The sequence below is a fragment of the Cynocephalus volans genome, chromosome 8, assembly GCF_027409185.1.
Source record: "Cynocephalus volans isolate mCynVol1 chromosome 8, mCynVol1.pri, whole genome shotgun sequence".
NCBI classification, from domain to species: Eukaryota; Metazoa; Chordata; class Mammalia; order Dermoptera; family Cynocephalidae; genus Cynocephalus; species Cynocephalus volans.
Window position 1 is genome coordinate 125,008,193 of NC_084467.1, and position 21,068 is coordinate 125,029,260.

Below are 21,068 nucleotides of genomic sequence, written 5' to 3' on the forward strand. Positions count from 1 at the left end.
TATGTAAAGAGAAATTATAATAAAAGTTTGCTTTATTTTTCTGTTGAATCAAGCACTAGCTACCAGTTACAGTTAGATTTTTTTGTGCTTTCCAAATGTTAGCGCAGTTAGCATCACCTTATCAATAATCAAGTAATAAACTAGGTCCCAGTGGTTATGTCCACATCTGGATTGTTCAGGTGATCAGGAACTCTTTTATTTGTTTGCCTTAGCTTTTAGTTCTTGGTTATATCTATAAAGAAAACAGAAAGAAAAATAATCATCAGTAATAATAGGTAAATTTATGGTAAGGAGAGAATGGGAAGCATATTCCATTTCTTCTTTCCCAGTTGTTATGTGGCTATAGAGTTGTAAACACAATCTTCCCAGGGACTTACAGGTAAAAACAGGCAGAAGGGAAAGCAACCCAAAGAGCTCATTTGTATCTGGTTTGTGTTTCAGATAATAAAGAAACATTACAACTGCCAAAAAGTTTTAAGAGTTTAACTGGCATACCATTTATTGTGCAAAAATATTATTTTAATGAATGTTTTCATTCTTGAACTATACAAGAGTATGACAAACATGCGAACATATGTATAAAATTTAGCAAAATGTGGCCATTTAGAATTTCTTACTTTACACTCACAAAGCACCTTTCCTAAGAATAAAATCAATTGAGAATGGGTTCCTGTCTAATCACTAAAAGTAAAATATACTTCTGTGATGCTGTCAGGCATCACATTGGGTTAATAGGCTGTAAACACTTACATTTCTTGAGGCTAAGGACTGTTTCTTCAATTCTTGTTAAACCAAAAAAGAAATGACCACCGAGTGTTTCCCTTCTGTAACACCTGGGGCTTCATTTACTATTTTTCCCAGTTTACAATAGAGTAGAGAATAGTATAAGCATAAGAAAGAACTTATTCCATGAAGCCTACTATACCTCCTAGACTTCTCAAAAGATCTGATTCAAATACTTGATCATAGGGCCGGCTCATGGCTCACTTGGGAGAGTGTGGTGCTTGTAACACCAAGGCCATGGGTTCAGATCCCTATATAGGGATGGCCAGTTCACTCACTTGCAAGAGTGTGGTGCTGACAACACCAAGTCAAGGGTTAAGATCCCCTTACTGGCCATCTTTTAGAAAAAAAACCAACCAAACAAACAAAAAAAACCCAACCAAACAAACAAAAAAAGCCAAAAAGAAATATTTGATCATATTATCATTACCATTAGTCAGTGACAAATAATGTTAACTATTGAGTAGCTTTAAAAATTTCTAGTGTTCATAGAATACTTTCCAATGAAACCAGTGACCTCACTCTAAATATAATGTCCAATACTACTACATAACTATACATTTAAGTACCACTTTATTATATACAACTGAAAGTGAGTGGTAAAAGGTTCATTAGGACTTAGTAAATCATAAACTGTAAATGTTGTCTTAATAAAAGTGACTATGTGAAAGGGCTATCAATCTAGACAATGCACAGTTAAATCTAAAAACTAGGTAACATACTGCTTGACTGCTTTTAGCTTATTTGTAAACCCTCAGACTTTTCTAGAAATGTTAAACTTCTGATTCAGGCACACTCCTGTCTTAGCATTATATGTGAATCTTTAAAAAAGAAATATTACGTCTGGGTAATTTCTGAAGCAGACCTCTTTATACCTTTGTTAGGCTTACCTCCAAATACGAAAGAGCTGAGAGGCTCCAGCTGCCCCCACAAAGAAATTAACAGCAAACAGACTCCAATTTTTTGGAATAATTACAAGGGAGTATCTTGACCAAATAAACCCTGTTGAAACAAAATATATATATTTTTTAAGACTACAGACATACTGGCCAGCTGTCAAAACAAAAAACCATAGTATTGCTGTGATAACTTATCTGAATATTTAATATTAGCGTACAATAATTATAAATAAAACTATGACAACAATAATGTAGGATGAAGGACGAAAGTGCTATACTCTGAGTCTTCAGTAATAATACTCAGTTCTTACATTAAATAGGAATCTTTATAGGTCTAGTGAGTATTAACTGCAACTTTTTTCCTACTCATAAAAACATGTTCATGGCAAAAACCTGAAAAACAAAAACCCATGCAGATACTTACTCTGGTAACCTTCCTCTGTCACCTCCATGCGTAATCTAATAACTTCCTAGAGATAACACTGTTAATTCCTTTGTGTGTGTGTGTGTGTATGTATTTCAAACACTAAACTGTTAAATAAATTGATGTAAAACAGGAGAAAAATAATTTATGTTCTATACGGAACATAAAAGATATTCATTTAATTTACCTGTAGCCATCAAAACCGTAGATTGAGCTGTGCTAAGTTTTTCTGCAGGTCTGGCCATGTCAGCCAGTCCAGCACACACCAACCCCTGGAAATATGTATTAACACACAGAAAGAAAAAAACAAGCATCATGAATGTGCAGTAATGGTTTTTAACTTTATATTAAACACAAAATATTTCTGAGATTTCCATACGATAGGGAGCTATAATTTTAGTATCCATGCTTTAAGAAAATATACATCGTGACAAAATGCTACCATAAATTCAGAAGTGCTTTTTGAACATATTTTTATTTTGTTAATAACGTTAAGCAGCCTCATATATCTGAAAAACAGTAGTACATATATAGGTAAGATATAAATTATATATATGTTTTATATCTATACATACATGGTTTTGGTGTTTTTTTGGTCTACAAATGATACTTATTTCATATTAGTTTAAATATTCTTTACACATGTCGGGAAGCACTGGTATGGAGGATGCTTGAGGGCTATTTAATGTCATTTGTACAGATACTTCCTTTCATGTTTTCTGTCAGTGTTATTCTTTCTTAAAAGTGGAAGTATCAGAAAAGCTGTTATAATTTTACTTTTTTAGTTGGATAATTTTTTTTTAACATCAGAGTACACAAGGTCATTTCTTCTCTGTTGCGTCTTTAACGTTGTCTTTTACAGAGTCATCCCACTCATATCCTATCATCCGTATCATTCAGAAAGTTTAGTAATGAGTCCTCACTACAATATTAGTTATGCAGAGATTAGAATATGTAATAAAACAATTTTTATTAATAAAAAATTCAAACCTACACAAAGTAAGAGAATAGTACAAACAACCCCTACATACCTACCATCCAGAGTCAACAATTACTGAGGTTCTGCTGCCCTTGCTCTGCCTCCACTCCTCCTGTTCCCATTTTTTTCCTTTTTTGATGGCTGGCTGGTACAGAGATTGATCCCTGGACCTTGGTGTTATCAGCACCATGCTCTAACCAACTCAGCTAACCAGCCAGCCCCTCCCATTTTTTTCTTTAGGTATTTTAGAGCAAATCCTAAATATATCATTAGAGACTACGTTTCTAAGAAGTTATTTTCAGGTTTTTAACGGAGTTTCTAAAAGATGCCCTTGTGAGGAAAATATAAATCAGCAAAGGGTTTTGCTCCTAAATAGAACCCACACATATTTATCAATTTATATATAAAATTTTAAAAGTACAAATGGTTTTAAATCAATGAAGTTTGTTGTTCTAAAAAAGCAATGATTCTAGTTTTAAAAGGGGTAAATGATTAAACACAGAGGTATAATTAGAGGTAGATCATGGCCAGCACTACTTTATTCTTCTTGTTAACATTTACCCACAGACCTGTGATTTTCTTCCCAAATGCCTTCCTAATCATCCCTCCTACTTCCTTCTTCCAGGTCCTAATGTACATGTTCTCTGCTCTGTATTTGTTCTACTACTTCTACAGGGTGGAAAGTACTTCTATTATTTCCCTTTCCATTGTATAGGGAAAGAAAGAGACTGACACCTACTACTATTCCACTGGGTCCCCATATTATACTGTGGCTTGATGAATAGTTAGATCTATGAAGACTACAGGCTATCTTCCAGCATTCTTTAGGAAGAAGTCAGCAGTCATGATTGTTGATGCTCCCAGTACATTACCAGTACACATTTTATTTTTCTAGGATATGTTAGTAAATGTTCTCTCTCACAAAGGTCTTGAGCTCCATTTCTGAAGTTTCTAAAAAATCCCTTTCTATTTCTATATCACTCTAACCTTACGTAAGTTGTTTTACAAAATCTCATTGTGAATCTAATGTCTGCTACTAACTAGCTGTGTGACTTCCATCAAGTTACATAACAACCAGAGGCTGGCCAGTTAGTTCAGTTGGTAAGAACGCAGTGCTGGTAACACCAAGGTCAAGGGTACCCCCAACTGGCCAGCCACCAAAAAAAAGAAAAAAAAAAAAAATTATATTACCAACCTGTCCTAAATTCTTCACAAGTAAAATGAGAATATTAGTACCTCCCCTGCAAGACAGACATAATGATTAAATGAGATAATATGCTTTAAAAGTATTTACCACAGAGCCTGGAAAATATTATCATTAATATTATCATAAAAATAATATATTATTTATGCTGCTCTAAAGATATTAGGTAACTAATAAATAAAAGAATGTTAGTCCCTGTACCCTTTCCTGCATTACTAGACTTAGAATGAGGGGAAGAAGGTCTTTGTTCCTTTTCATCTTTATTCTGAACTTAACTCAAATAATAGAACTGTCGTTTAAGAAAGTGCTTGGAGTATACCACACAAGAATGTAAAATACTCCCTAATATACTAAGAAAGCACTGTTATAGACAGATCTACTGCGACTATTCTAAATGTGGTAATATAAGTGGTCAAGAGCATAGGCTTTGGAGTAAAATGGACCTGGAGGTTCAAACACTGATTCTGCTACTTACAAACAACAATATGTACAGTTATCTAGTTCTTTGAACCTCAGTATCCTTACCTGAAAAATAGTGATAATATTTATTTCTCATATTTTAGGTGGATGAAGATTACATATGAGACAAAGTATTAAACAACCTAATACAGACAATTTGGCATCTAGTAGATTCAAGTTAGCTCCCCTTGTTTCCATTAATTAAAAAATGTTTTTCAAACATCTGAACTCCATGTTTGTGATTCTTTCTGATATCTAATTACCTTCACTGGGTTGGGATAAATACTCATGAGATAGTTTAAAAAATTATTTTTTCTCTTTCTCTTCTTCCGCTCCTTCTTTTCTTTCAATATTTTCTTGTTTATTGGAAAAAAATGTCATATGATACATTTAGAGAAGAAGTGTTAAAAAAATGAAATACCACCATGACTATTCCAATTCTGAAATGCTTAGATAGGAAAGACCTCAGGATTTTAAACTGTGAACTAATCTGTATAAGTAGTTCCAATTGGAAAAGCAAATGGGTGAGTATTAAAAATCTGCATGGATAACTATGAAATAGTTTAACTTATTCCTAAGGAGAAGAAAAAATACAAAAGTTAGCTACACCAAATAATATATTGTTCAAGAGCTAAGTGATGACAGTGCTGTACAAAAAGACTATGAATAAAAATAAAAAAAGCTCTTTTAACTGACCTTCACATATGTTTCCCCTGGACAGCCAATGATTTCCATTTCTCTGTTAACAAGCTAACATATGCCCGTGGCATGCTTAATACCTATTGAACTCATACGTTTTTGCTCCCACCAGTTGAGTTCTATTTTTACCAAGTTACTGTGTTTGTCTCCAAACCTGTTTATGCCAGTTTTGCCAGTTATTGTAATTTACATAATTGAATAAACTATTAGGTAAACATGAAATACAAAAAGAGGGTTAATATTTGTATGAAAACTAAAGTGACTGCTTTGGAAAGATTAAATAAAAGATTAAATAAAAGTTGTTAAACCCCTGCTGTCAAATTTGGAGTGAACAAGACAAATGTAAAAAGACTGGTAGAAAGCCATATAAAAATCTAGCAGGTTTCTGTTCTCATTCTGTTTGAAAGTGTCTATGAAACTACTCTGCTTTAAAGAAAACTAAATTGGAAATTATACAGGATGCACTATGGTGTAATTTATCCAAGATAGAAAATCTGAAACTCAAAAAAACAGTGGATCCATACACAAATAAAATCTTTAGCCTTATAGCAAATGAGTAGCAAATAAATATATATTTATATTCTTCAGGTTAAAATAAATATTTAAGATTCACAGGTATTATTTTCTGGGATTATCCACTTTGACCTTTATGATTATTTGGTTTTAACTAAAGTGGCTTCAAAGGACTCCAGTATAGTAAATGTCTGAAGTATAGTCTGAGTCTTAATACAGAAAAATGTGGCTTGAAGACCAGCTGTTATGTGTCATGTATAGACTACCTCAGACTAATTATCAAGTAGTCCGATAAGAAAACACATTAATATGTACATAAAGTAAACATCTAACAGAAGAAGTCTCCCACCAGAGGACAAGACACAGAAGTTTCCATTGCTATGCTGTCATCAGGAGACTATGTATGATTTCAACATGAACTTAAAATAGATGTTTCTAAAGGAGACAAAGATAGTCAGGAAGTCACTTATGAGTATATAATACTGTCAATGTCTCAAAACATTGATGAACCAGATCAAATAAACACCAAAAATATTGATAAAATCAATAAAATCCTAAACTGTAGTAAATTTGAGGTCAAAGAGGCCCCCGAGTTTATCTTAAATAGATGAAATCACTCTTATTCTTTTAATGATGGTGCTAGAAACAAAATACTTCAGGAATCAATTCCACATTAAAGATACAAAATATAATTTTAAGTGTGGGTAGGGAGAGAAGAGGAGGGGAATAGTAACGTGCCTTGCATTTTTGGGGTTTTTATCCTTGCACATCACACTATTTTTGAATGCTGAGAAGCAGCAGAACCATTAAGAAGAAATATTGCTCCTTAGGTCTGTAAAATACAGTTCCCAAACCACTGATCTACTGTAATCTTGTCATTTTATAGTTGAGAAGACAAAATGCCAAAGAGACTAAACTTGCCTAAGGTCATAAGATTGAGGCATAGCCAATTCCAGCTCTAACATGCTCAACTACTTGGATTTATAACTTTCTCAATTGTTCTAACAATGTAAAATAGTACATTTGAGAGAATTAAAATAGGCTCAACACCAAACACCAAATGACTTGATTAAATAAAAAATGGGCAAAGAACTTGAATAAGACATTTCTCCAAAGATACACAAATGTCCAATAAGCACATGAAAAGATCTTCAACATGACTAATCGTTAGTGAAATGCAAATCAAAACCACAATGAGATACCATTTCATACCTGCTGGGAGGGCTATCATCCCACCCCCCTACTCCCCAAAAAGTAATGTGTTAGTGAGGATGTACATAAATTAGAAACCTCGTGAACTGCTGGCAGAAATGCAAAATAGTGCAGCTTCTGAGGAAAACAATATGGTGTTTCCTCCAAAATATTAAACAAAGAATTACCATATGATCCAAGAATTCCACTTCTGGGTATGAACCCAGAAGGACTTGAACAGATATTCGTACACCAGTGTTCACAGTAGCACTATTAACAATAGCCAAAATGTGGAAGCAACCCAAGTGTCCAATCAATGGATGAATGGATAAGCAAAATGTGGTATATATGTTAAATTAAAATTATCAGAAGCCATTGTTTTAGACTAAGTTCCTGCACTAGGCCTCAACAGTCCAGGCTAAAAACCAAACTAGAGTCACCCCTGCTAAATTCCCGTGTCACTTAGCTTGTGGTTGGACCTTCAGAGAAGTTAGGGAAAAGAGATAACAGCCAATTTCCCCAACAGGCCAGTTTAAATCATCAGTAGGTAAGATCAAAGTTCCCTCTGCTTTAATTCTTATACAAGAGATAGACTGAAGTAACCTGATGTTAACTAATCAGTTATTTTCCTATAGTTCTGTCTCCATGTCCCCACCTTACAAGGAAAGTAACTTTGAAACGACCAATTCGTTTTTTGTTCTTCATTTCTGCTTTCTTCAGCCTTTTCTGTCTATAAAGTCTTTGTTATATGTAATAAACTTTGGAGCACTTTTCCGACTCTTTCGGATGGTGTTTGCCAGGTCAACCCTCACATCTGGCTCCCAACAAACTTTACAGAATTATTTCTGCCTTGACAGTCTTAATTTTGGTTGACAATACATACAATGGAATGTTATTCAGCCCTAAAAAGGAAGGAAATTATGACACACGCTACAACGTGGATGAACCTTGAAGACATTATGCTAAGTGAAATAAGCCAGCCATGAAAAGACAAATACTGTATTATTTCACTTACATGAGATACCTAGTCAACTTCATAGAGATAGAAAGTAGAATATTGGTTGCCAGGGGCTGAGGGAAACAGCAAGTTGTGTAATGGTACAGAGACTTAGTTTTGCAAGATGAAAAGAGTTCTGGATATTGGTTGCACAATGATGTGAGTGTACTTAACGCTACTGAACTGTACACTTAAAAAATGATAAGATGATAGAGCCGGCCCCGTGGCTCACTTGAAGAGTGTGGCGCTGATAGCGCTGAGGCCGTGGGTTCGGATCCTACATAGGGATGGCTGGTGTGCTCACTGGCTGAGCGTGGTGCGGATGACGCCGAGCCAAGGGTTACAATCCCCTTATCGGTCTCTCTCTCTCTCTCTCTCTCTCTCTCTCTCTCTCTCTCTCTCTCTCTCTCTCTCTCTCTCTCTCTCACACACACACACACACACACACACACACACACACACACACACGCAAAAATGATAAGATGATACATTTTATGTGTATTTTACCACAATTAAAAAAAAAATAGTTTTTTAGCTTTTAGAGGGCATCAGACTTACCTGGAAGGAAGGGTTATCAAAATACACCTTACTAGGCTCCCTACCTAGAGCTTCAGATTTAGTAGGTCTGTGAAGGGGCCTGAAGATTTGCATTTCTAACAAGTTCTCAAATGACACCACTGCAGGTCCAGGGATGACATTTTGAGAAGCAACTCTATAGACCAAAACTGGCCCTTTCAACATAAAATTAATGATTTGCTACAGAGAGCCACCACAATTGTTTTTCAGCTAAATGAAAACTTTAGGAAAAGAAACCCTGGTGTAGAGTAAAAAACATTGGGCTTAGAGTCAGAAGTCTTAGGCTCTATCATTTACCAAATGTTTATATTATATATATATGCAGATAAATCCATCTACCTCCTGAGACTAACTTTCCTCGCCTATATTGTGGTGTCAGTTGCTTCAGTTCTCATACCAAATTAATAATAAAAGTTAATTTGGGGGGCTCTAACTAATTTGTTTTACTTAGTCATACAATTGTAGAATAAAATTTCATGTTCCTAGGGTACACAATTTTAAGTTTTTTGATAACAAATATGCTCCCAGAAGGCTTCTTATCTAAGGAATTCAGAAAAACTAAAGTAACTAGTGTGCTTTATGCAGTAAAAATGATACATCTGAGGCTATCTGCCATGAACCATTTAGCACACCAAGAATATCTTAAAGTATATCCTTCATAAAAGTTACTGCAAATTAATAAGTTCTAATTAGTAAGTTTTTTTTTCAGCAGCTTCTCCAAATACTCATGACTTACCCATTTCATAATTGGAGCCCAGAAAAAAACTGTTTTGGGGCCTGAAAAGAAAAAAACACAGAAAAATTCAGGAATAAACCAAATATTTTTACTATGATTGCTGTATACTTTGTATTTAACATTTAGAAAGGCACCACAGTATCACAGTATTAATCTTTCACACAAGTTGTTATGCTCTCCTTGTCAATTATTTGTATTTTTGTGACTGCTATGGTTTGGATGTGGTTTTTCCCCACCAAAATCATGTTGAAATTTGATCCCCAATATGGTGCTGTTGGAACGTGGGGCCTCATGGGAAGTATTTGGGTCATGAGTATGATCCCTCATGAATAAATTAATGCCCTCCTGCTCTGGCAGCAATTAATTAGTTCTCCCAAGAGCAGGTTGTTAAAAAAGAGTCTGGCTTCCTCAGTTTCTTTCTTGCTTCCTCTCTCGCCATGTGATCTCTTCCCACATGCCCGCTCCCCTCCTTTTTTCTGCCATGAGTTGATGCAGCCTGAGGCCTCACCAGATGCAGCTGCCCAATTTTGAATTTCTCAGCCTGCAAAATCATGAGCTAAATAAACCTCTTTTCTTTATAAACTACCCAGTCTCAGGTATTCCATTACAGCAATACAAAAGGACTAAGACAGTGACATGTCAAAAATTAGCTAAAGTATAATGGAGATGGTTTTGGAAACTATTCCCAGTGATTTGCATCAAACATGGAACTTAATGTTCATAGAGTAACAGATAATTTTTAAATAGGGGAATTTTAGTGATAAGAGCTGCAGTAGAATGTGTATATTTACTAATTTATTAATATTTATAACTGTAAAAGACATTTTACCATATGTATCCTAGTAAAAGTTCTTGTAAAAAATTCTACATATCCTAGTAAAAATTAATGAATCTAATTTTAAAGATCACGTGAGAAAGCAGAAAGAACAGATTTATAAGCTCCTTAATAGCAGGGTCCTTGTTTTATTCATCTGCCTGTGCAAAATGTTAAATAAATGTTTTAAGTACTGAAAATAATTTTGGTTTCTTAAGTAACCTAGGATTTGAGAAGCATGATGTTTCAGAGCTGGAAGGAAACTCAGAGATCATCTAATACAAATCCTTCATTTTATCAGTGAGACTCAAGAGAAGCTCCATGACCTACTCAAGTCATGCAGCTAGTAAGCAGTAGAGTGCGAATGGAACCTAAGTTTTCTAACTCTTAAACTAGTGCTTTCTTGCTGTATAAACTCTCCACTTTTAACTCTTCCAATCATACACCTCTCCTTTAACCTTTAGGGGATATGGTGAGAGGAAAGAAAGAGACTTTGTACATGGGAATTTAAAATGGAACTGAGCATGCTAAGTCCAATACACACCAGAGCACTTAATATGTTGTGTATGCCCTCACACACTAGATAAACAAAATACATTTACTTCTTAACACACAAATTAAGCAATCTTATATAAAACAACAGTGATTTATAACCAACTCAAAAGGTTTAAAATCCTATTATATTCATGACAATTATTGCTGCTTTAATATTCTACTTTACTTTGCAAGAATAATTTGTGTTTATAGATCACAAAAATCACATCTATAGTGGTACCATCACCCAAGTATAACACATTTACACATTTTACTTCTTTTCATCTGCTCCCAACTAATACTTTTTTCTTTCTTTCTTTCTTTGGTGGCTGGCTGGTGTGGGGACCCAAACCCATGACCTTTCTAACCAACTGAGTTAGCTGGCCAGCCCCCAATTAATACTTTTTCTTTTTTTGGCAGCTGGCCAGTATAGGGATCTGAAACCTTGGCCTTCATGTTACAAGGCTGTGCTCTAACCAACTGAGCCAACTGGGCAGGCCCTCCAACTAATACTTCTTAATAGTGCCCGAAGGTAAAGATGCCTTTATCCATCTTCCCCCAATAGGTGAGCATTCACTTTCATTAATAACAAGGAGTAATTTTGTTCACATATGCTTAAGTAATACTTAAAAGATAAAATTGAGTTAAACCTATTATTTAGAAACAAACAAAAAACAACGAAAGAAAGATAGTGAAGTAGAAAAAGCACTGAGTTAAGAGCCAGTTGTAGTTCTGGGTCTAATTTGTTGCAGACAAAATCATCATTCATTCATTCACCCATAATAATTACCACATAGTTTACAGCAGACCAGGCACTGGGGATACTTTGGTAAATAAAATACAGTGATGGCTTTTAATGACCTAAGAACAGAAAGGCTGTTTAAGTAAAACCATGTCTAGAAGCCATATAAAAACGTTTTAGGGAAACAACTCTAAAGTACTTCCAAAGCCATACTAGTTTCACGCCATCATCCCAAGTGAAAATGAACCCAACGATAACACGCCTTTTTTTTGCGTGCATTCTGGCTAAATTACTATCAAAAGTAGTTGGTTAATCTTAACATTAAGAAGAAAAATTAGAAAAATGTAAAACTGGCAGTTGCTTCTTCTGTAACTTTTGCTTATTAAGCATTTCTAGATAAGTATCAGACAGATAGTATAAACTATTACTTGCCTTTAACATTAATAGCAATGTTACATATTTCGGACTACTATTTCACAATTTAACATAATCCTTGATATTTTTTACTCCTCTCCAACTAATTCACATTATTCTTACAGCTAAATTCATTAAATCAATGTGATTTTAACACAATGGGATTTTAAAACGTACCATAGTACACTTTAAATATTCCACTGTAGTTAGTTGTATATCTACATGCCTATCAAGATTATGACTTTCTTGAGGATAGTGGCTAATTACTATTCATACTTGTACCTCAACTACCTAATAGAACTTTTTTTCTTTTCTTTTCTCCTTGGGGCCAGGGTGGTTTTTTTTTTTATTTTTTTTTATTGTAACATAGTTGATTGTACATTTCTGTGGTGTATAGAGTTGAATAACATTACCTGTGTGCAACATGTGATGCTCAAATCAGGATAATTAGCATATTCAACATCATACAATATAATTATTTTTCATGGCCCTTTACTAATTCTCTGTTACCTCTTCCCCCTTTCCCACCTCTGGTAACCTCAGTTCTGTTCTCTCCTTTTGAAAGTTAGAATGTTAAATAAAAAGGAAAGTTAGCCAGCACAGTTGGAAGCAGTTTATATTAACTGGAGTTTATTACCCAAATATATAAGTAAATATGTATGTGCATATATAATATAAATACATATGTGTATATATATACACATACACAAATAACTTTTAAAATACTTTAAAGTCATAACAGAAGTATAAACTAACAGAATAACTGCGTAACATTCATTATGATTGTTGGGAAAATAGAATAATTTAATCAGGCCTCTTCACCTTAGGTCCAGTTGGGGGTGGTGTGGTGCATTCTTTGTAAGCAAGTTGTGTATGGGTGGAATTAGTGTGCATGGGCAGTGCCATGACTTGACTGGCATCTACAGCCTTGGGCGTCTGCCCCACGCAGCCATACTCTCCAACCTACGGCTTCCAAGGACCTGTTTGCCGGTTACCTAGCTCATAGACCTGCATGTGAGGGGTCTGGAGACCCAGCCTGGCATGTGAAGGGTTTGTGACCCAGTCTGCAAACGGGCTAGAGGGGTCCATGAACTCCAGACCCAGCCCTAGCTCAACAATTGGCCCAGTCGGCAGGATTATGGGCAGGTAAAAGAGCTTGACAATTGGCTCAGTCGGCAGGATTAGGGGAAGGTAAAAGAGCATGACAATGATAAATGAAATAACTTGATTGGAATATTTGAACTGCTGAAAATGTACCTTGTAAAAATCACCTCATAAGAAATTTTATTTGGAGCCCTAGAGAAAGGAAGTGTGTCTCCTTCAGATACAGATGTACATTCTCTTAAACAAAGAACTAACAATTAACACATTTTCACCTTGTTTCTTAGAAATCTACTGTTGGAAGTTGAAAAAGACCTCAAATACTGACAATTTAGAAACATTGAACAAATATTCAAAAAATATATATACATATATTTAAAACTATGAACTATTTTCCAGAATAACAAAAATACAGAAAATAATACAACAATTATTTTCTTTTGCATTTTATTGTTTGTCTTATTTTAAAGGTGAAATTGATGTTTTTTAAAGTTCAAACTTTTCATAGAATTTGAGAAATTCTGCAAGTGAATATCATAACCAAATAGTGACATAAATTTTCAAACAAATGAACAAATCTAGTTTGCCCTGATGAACTTTGATGAACCTGTTGATAAAATGACGAATTTATTTCCTAATTTCCTTACCTGAGAGGAATTACTGTTAATGAAATATTATATGTATTCTACCCAAGAAAGTAAGTAATTTATTGTATGTATGATTCTCTCCCTATGGGAAGACTTCTTTTTTGGAACAGAATAGGTAATTTATACACACATACGCACTTACAAACACTGAATTGAGGTATTTACATGTCCCAATATGAAAAATAAAGTCTTTTTTTTTTTTTTCCAATTTTTTACTGAATGCTTAGAGGTCATAAAAATTACTACCTTTCCACTACCTCTTTCCCTCCCTTTCATACCACATCCCTATGGTTTGTTACTTTTTAACATCCCTCCTAGTTCCTCATATTATGCAACTTTACCTGTTTGCTATTATGCAACAAACTACATTCAAATCCTTAGAATTTGCAAATGTTAGTCTTTGACACAGATATTGACTGCCAAAAATCATTCATTTTTATTTGTGCTAAAGCTAGTTCAGATTTAACCCAAGAACATGACTGGGTTTCTATTTTAGAATCATATAATCTTTATATCTTCCACAATGCCTTAGAAATAGCTATCACTCAAATGGTACCCAAACATCATGGATATACAATGCTTTTTAACATGTTGATTGAAAACAGGCTTTGGTTTGAAATTCCAGGTAAAAAAACAGGTGAAGAGACTACCTAAAATAGCTGAGATACATTTTAGGGTTGATTTATTTTATTTTATTTTTTAAATTTTTGTGAGGTTTTTTGGCTATTTATTTATTTTTATTGAAGCATACTTGATTATACATATTTTTGGGGTACAGCATTGACTACCATTACTTGTGTACATCAGGTGATGATCAAATCAATATTACAAGCATATTCATTATTACAAATCATAATTATTCTTTGTGTACCTTTCAGTGTCTCCCCGACTCCCCTCTGCCTCCCCCCACCACTTCTAGTAACCACAGATTTGTTCTCTCCTGAAAGGTTTTTTTCTTTCTTTCCCTCTTTCTCTTCCTTCCTTCCTTTCTTTCTTCCTCTGTCCTTCTTCCTTCCTTTTCTTTCCTTCTCTCATTCTCCTTCCTTCGTCCTCCCTCCCTCCCTCCTTCCGTCCATCCTTCCTTCCTTGCACCCACTTATAAGTGAGGAGGACAGGCAGTATTTCTCTTTCTGTGTCTGGCTTATTTCATTTAATTTTCTCTAAGCTCATCCATGTTGCAATTGGATAAGAAAAATGTGGTATATATGCACAATGGAATACCACTCAGCCTTAAAAAAGAATGAAATAGGGTTGATATATTTTAAATTTATGTATTTCTTCAGTTATGAAGAATCAGTGACTTTGAGACTTAGATTGTTGAAATCATCTGCCGTAGTTACTCATAGATCAGGTAAATGAGGACCAGAGAGGTGAAATTACTTGTGTAAAATACATAGTACAGCAAGGATAAAAGCCTAGATCCCTAAATTCTAATATAACAATAATTATATGATCTTCCCCAGTGAAATCTGAGTTTCCTGAAGGATATGAAAGTCAGAAAAGCCCAAGTAAAACAGAATTGTAAATTATTATAGTCAGGAAGAACCTTAAGGGAAGTCCAAACTCTCTTATTTTTATAAATGAAAAAGAAGAGGCACTTAAAAGTTAAGTAATTTGTCTTACACTCAGGTAGTTCTGGATAGAGCAAGGACCAGAGCATAGGTCTCTTTGATCATAGTTCTCTTTCTACTATATAACATTTTAAACATATTTCATACTCATTATAAGCAAAATTAATATTTTTACATTACTTTGAAATGATAAATTATTGATAGCTTTTCTTAGGGCTTTCTTCTCCTGTGCACATCTGATGAATCAAATTAGGTAAGGCATAAACAATTCTAATTTCTTAAAATTAGTTTAAAATGAGGTTAGTGGACAAAAATGTTAAGTGCTGAACTAACAACTATAGCAAGAATTGTTTTCCTTTTATGATCTCTTCTGAAAATACACACTCTGTGTGGGCAAGGATTTTAATTTTATTCACTAACGTATTCCAAGTATCAGACACAATGTATCCCAAAGGCCTAATATGCAGTAGCCCTCAATAAATACTGAACCAATCAAATTTCTTAGTAGGTGATTGTTTAAAGGTATTCTATTTTTTTAATCAATATCTTACAGTTGTATTTTGAATTCCAACTTTCCTCTCATTTTGGTTCTCATCTCTTAATTTTTTTTTTGCTGCTGGCTGGCACAGCGAATAGAACCTTTGAACTTAGTGTTATAACACTGTGCTCTAACCAACTGAGCTAACAGGCCATCCCTCATCTCGTAATTTTAAGGTAACAGAGGTTATGTTAAAAAATAATATATGTATATTTATATATTCAATGTCAATATTTAAACATATTAAATGTATATTTAAGAATATATATATTCAATGTATGTATAAATATCTTATACTGGCATTAAAATACTTCATTGACAATCTGCAGCAAGAGAATAAGTTGTTATAATAGAGATGCTAAAGAACAATGTTAATTCAAACTCTATGGGTATGTCACTAATCATTTGGTCTACACTCGGCTTTATTTACATATAATAAAAAATAACATTGGTTCATTTAGTATGTTTTTATTTTTAAAAAAATATTCTCTAGATCTTTAAGGGAAAAAAGAAAAAACAATTCTCTTACCTAGGAAAAATGAAAATACTCTTTACTCTTTTTTTTTTTTTTTTTTTTTTGCAGTTGGCCTATATGGGGAACTGAGCCCTTGACCCTGGTGTTAAAAGGCTGTGCTCTAACCAACTGAGCTAATGGGACAGCTAATATTCTCCTTATTAAAAACTTAATATAACTTCTTTCCCGAGTCTTCACAGAGAGAACACCATGTAATGTAGAGAATGATATTCTCAGCAGTAGCACATCAAGCAGTGTAACAAATTTCACAGAACTATTTTTCCAAAAGCTCTTCCACTTAAGCCAAAATATAATTCAATAAAATTATTGAGCTAAATTATACGGTTCAGATAGCTGTTTTCTGGGCTAATTAAACAAAAGTTTTTAGACTTTTTAGAGTTGAGGTCTTCCAACTTCTTTTGAACATATGCCCCTATCAATAAAAAAAATTTCAGTATACATCCCTTATATGTAGTTTACACATTCATAAGCTATAATTACTGTACTAATATGTTTCATATTATAAAATATGTACTAATATTTACTATGTACTAATATGTACTATACTAATATTTTTCATATTACACAATGAAAAATTTTAAAAGATGAAATAACATCTTTAAATAGAAGTTCCATTATTTTCTTCCTACATTCCAATGTTTCATTTTGTGTACCCCTTTGGATGATTCACCCCGTTTTGGAGCTCACAAATACAAAAAAAAAATGATACTCCTCCACTAATAATGTTTTTTCTTTTCTCAGTTAAGCTTTTAAGTAAACACTGGGCAACCTCTTCAAGGTTATTTCTCTGACAAATATCTAGAGTACAGCTATGTAGCTGGTTAGTGCAGAGTCACATACTTTCACAGTCAGGTGGGGAGAGGGGAATGACGACCTCTTATGCGAATTGGAGAACTTGACTAGGACACACATTTGGCTAGAACTCTATTCTTCCTCTATAGAGGCAGATCCTGATGTGCTAGAAACAACACAACAGGCAAATGGATGATGAAAGCCTCAGAATTCTGGGCCACAGGTCAGAGATACAATACTCTAACTACAATATATCTCTATAAAAACATATTCTTGTTACCCATCTAGACATACTTGTAGTGATAAAATTAAATCTCCAAAATTTAGAAATGGCAATGTATGATTTCCAACTGTTAATATTCTAGGCTTGCATATCATTTTTAAAAACCCCTGTATGTAAATCTTGTCTAATGTTTAAACAGTGATTCAATAATGAATACTATTATGCAAAATAGTATGCAAAACCCTTGAATATTTACTCTGGATAACTCTTGGAAAAATAATTTTGTTTCCTCAGATTTTATCTAATACTAATTAGTCATCAGTTATATTTTTCATGATTCTCCATTTTTACATTGGTGTGCCTACAATTTTTCACTTATAAATAATTTTGCAGTAATAGATACCCTTACACTGCATATTGTTCAAAAGCTTAGAAGGGAGAGAACTAACATTTGTTGAGAGTCTAAGTGCAAATGCTGTACTACATGTTCCACAGACATTATATCACTTAATTTTCACAACAATCCTTAAATGGTGATAATTATTATCCCTATTTTATAGATTAGAAAACTAAGGCTTGGGGAATTTAAGGTCAAGATCACTCAAACCTAGGTCTTTGGCTTCAAAGCCTATGCTCCTTTCACTACACAAAAAGATGGGAATTAAAATAAGTGAACAAATCCCAGGATACCCAGATAAAATGCACAATCTACAAGTGAATGGTAACTCCTCCATTCTGAAAGTTGAGTAAAGTATTGCAAGCAGTAATTACAGGTGGCTAAAAGCCAAGGACTAGGAAAAGATCAACATAAGCCTACCCTCCAATTCTGTATTGAGTAGTTTAAAATTGCTCCTCCACTTCCCTGCCCTTATCCTACAGCACTAACCCAAGCTTAACAGGGTCAAATTGACTCCACCAAATTCTATTTACTCTGTAATGTCCAGATCATTACAGAAACATTGCCTCTTGAATAGCTTTGCCACAAAACACAGCATAATTCCAAAAATCTGAATGTTAAAAAAACTAAAAGGCAAATAATAAACTTCTTCATCAATAACAACCTCTCTTTAAAGATCAGTTTTATAATGGGTTCAATATTGCAGTAAATAACATTACAGATTAAAATATAATCTGGAGGTACAGTTCATTCCTTTATCAAGCTGGAAATCAGATTTAGTAACCAGATCAGACTCCAGAGAGCTGCTTCATAGTCAGATATGGTGGGTTCTAGACAATGACACTAATTGCAGAATATAGATTTAACTATAAGAGAAAAAGCCACTTTGGGGGTAGCACTTCCGTTTTTCAGTTTATAACACATTTTTCACATTTATTAACTTTTAGGCTTGAAAGAGACCTCAGAATATATCTGATTTTAGTACCCAGCCAAATAAGTATTATTACCTCCCATTTTATAGAAGAGGTAACAGAATTCCAGGTCTTTAATAAAGTGTTGGAAGAATTGGAATCTTCCAATTTCTCACAGAATTATTTTTTTCAACCATAAGAACAGTTTTCCAGTACAAGAAAGAGCTACCATCTACTGAGCATTTACAAAGAATCAAGCATACATGTTACCTTTAATTCTCACATCGATCACATTTTACAGAAACTAAGACAGAGATCTAGGATTTTTGCCCAAGGTCACATCTATAGTAAGTGGTACAAAAGAATTATATCCAGGTCTGTCCACACAAAAAGGTCCAGGTAGAGATTGTTCAGAAATAAGGATAGACTTAAAGAAACAAACTGGACATATTGGATGAGGAATGGAATGACACTGACTCAAACCCGGGTAGCCCATCCAGTTTGGGGGAGGGCTCAATGTGCAGGCCAGCAGGAACTGAAGGAAAGTGTGACCTTTACTCCATACCCTCCAATGCGACAGGCCACCTATCCAGCTCTGCCCCGCGTGGGTAATATACCACAATTCATGGAGGGAAAGAGGGGAGAATAGTGTTTTCGTGGTGGCCCCAGACCCCTTCGTGGCCCCTGAAATTGAGAAGGTTCAAATCTGGAGGCCAGGTCCGGGAACGGATACAACAAAGGTCAGGAAGGGCGCTGATTTGAGATTCACAGGTTTATAAGAGATGTTAGATAAGAGGTGAAATGCAATGAGGTTAGGAGAGTAGACGGATATACTTGATGGTAAGGGGTTGTGGCTGCGGGATGCCTCCGGCGGCAGAGTTGTCAGTGAGCCTCTAAAAGGTGCATTTTAGAGGGAGAGGGAGGTGGGAGCCATTCTGGGTCCATTACCTGCCGGGTGGTTGTACAATGGCCTCAGTTTCTCGGGCAGCATCAGCTCCACTTTATCCAGGAACCGGTGGTAGGTGGCCCGCAGGCCTCGAGCGCCGGCGGCTGACATTTCTGCCGCCGAGTGATCGTGGGCAGCTGGGTGGGTGCGTGGCCGTGTCCTTGTCCCTGACTGACAACGAAGCGCAGCTCGTCAATTTCTCCTGCCACAGCTCCTCGTGTTCGACTCTCCCCTAGGATGCCCTTCCCGCGGCTCTGCCGGACCCCTGAGAACCACCCAGCAGCTAGCGTCGAGAAAGCTGAGGGGGCGGAGGCTCCGCGACGGCCCGCCCGGGGCCCGCCTCCTGCCCTCCGGCGGGTGAGACAGGGAGGAGTCATAACAACAGGTGCCAAAGGGATTGCCTCACGAGTCCCTCAGAGCCCTGCGGGCGGCGCGCTTGCGCAGGCGGAGCTGTCCGCTATGATTGGCCTGCCCCACAGCGCGGGCGGGGCCGAGGGAACCTCCTACTTCTCCTTCCTGCCCTCGAGGCCATGTTGGAGAAGGGAAAGTGAAGCTACACCTGGTCTAATGCCCCTTCACTTTGCCTAAGGAGACCCCGTAGTTAAAATGGGCTTTTCGGGCCTTCCGTGCCCCAACTAAAGATGACGCTGTACAACTCTCTTCCTTTGAACTGAGACTCGCGAGCGAGAGACCACCGATCTAAGCTTCTTCTCTCTCTACTGTGTTATCCACAGACAATGAAGACGTGGGCTAGAGTGTCCTGAATCCACTTTTCTAGGGTGAGGGCAGCCCAGACACACACCAGCCTCAGACCCCGGGATGGTCGTCATCTCGCGAGAAAGGCCTGGAGAGGAGGGTGTCCAGGAAGATGAGAAGGAGGAGTCGCGACCGCCTCCGCCTCCGCCTCCTCCTCCTGTTGGAGGGGGCTGAGGGAGGAGACTGTTTCTGATCTCTGGATGTTCTGGGTAGTCTGAGAAGAAGAGTATGAGGCGAGGTCCGGCCCGGGTGCGGCCGGGTTTCGGCGGCGAGGGCGCCGCCGCCATGGGTATCTGAGTAGCTGCACCCTCGAGGCCCGGCGCGCGGATGGTGCAGGCGCTGTTCGGGTGTTGATCCGCGTGTCCCTTCCCCTTATTCCCCTCCCCCACGCGGTGGTCTCACCTTCTACCCGGCTCCGGCAGAGCTATGTCTCGGGGTGGCTCCTGCCCACACCTGTTGTGGGACGTGAGGAAAAGGTCCCTCGGGCTGGAGGACCCTTCCCGGCTACGGAGCCGCTACCTGGGTGAGCGGGGGCCCCGGGGCGGAGGCGCTGAGGTCGCCGCCCAGAGGTGGGGGAGGGGGCCGTGCCGCCGGGCTGTTGGAGGTGGGACAGCGCCTCGGTAGGGGCGCGGACTCTGGGGTGCGGGTTGGGACCTCTTCCACCGTGTCCCGCAACCACGCTTTCCA

At 36.5% G+C, this 21,068-nt stretch overlaps 2 protein-coding genes across 7 annotated transcripts in view; one reads left to right on the forward strand and one right to left on the reverse strand.

Annotated features, from left to right (window-relative positions):
- Positions 1–4: 4 nt before the first annotated feature.
- Positions 5–19,983, reverse strand: MPC2 (mitochondrial pyruvate carrier 2). Its single transcript, XM_063106367.1, has 5 exons — positions 19,628–19,983; positions 9,461–9,501; positions 2,294–2,378; positions 1,674–1,785; positions 5–232 (listed from the first exon to the last, which is right to left on the reverse strand). Exons 1-5 carry the CDS (start codon positions 19,734–19,736, stop codon positions 196–198), a joined length of 384 nt encoding a protein of 127 aa, XP_062962437.1. The 5' UTR covers positions 19,737–19,983; the 3' UTR covers positions 5–195.
- Positions 19,984–20,555: 572 nt separating this feature from the next.
- Positions 20,556–21,068, forward strand: part of DCAF6 (DDB1 and CUL4 associated factor 6) — a 121,059-nt gene continuing 120,546 nt past the window's right edge. For 3 of the 6 annotated variants that reach the window (XM_063104690.1, XM_063104692.1, XM_063104693.1), the window contains exon 1: positions 20,557–20,904. In XM_063104690.1, coding sequence (XP_062960760.1) covers positions 20,808–20,904 — 97 coding nt within the window. In that variant the 5' untranslated portion in view covers positions 20,557–20,807. Of the gene's footprint in view, positions 20,905–21,068 lie in introns of all 6 variants that reach the window. The other 3 variants (XM_063104689.1, XM_063104691.1, XM_063104694.1) reach the window with 2 other exon arrangements.

Excerpts from the sequence above, each read along its gene's own strand:
- MPC2 (XM_063106367.1), bottom strand. The coding sequence starts at position 19,736 with ATGTCAGCCGCCGGCGCTCGAGGCCTGCGGGCCACCTACCACCGGTTC. Across the intron at positions 1,786-2,293 it reads TACGGTTTTGATGGCTACAG|GGTTTATTTGGTCAAGATAC; the intron begins GTAAATTAAATG and ends TTGTTTCAACAG. Across the intron at positions 233-1,673 it reads CAGCTCTTTCGTATTTGGAG|ATATAACCAAGAACTAAAAG; the intron begins GTAAGCCTAACA and ends TTTTCTTTATAG.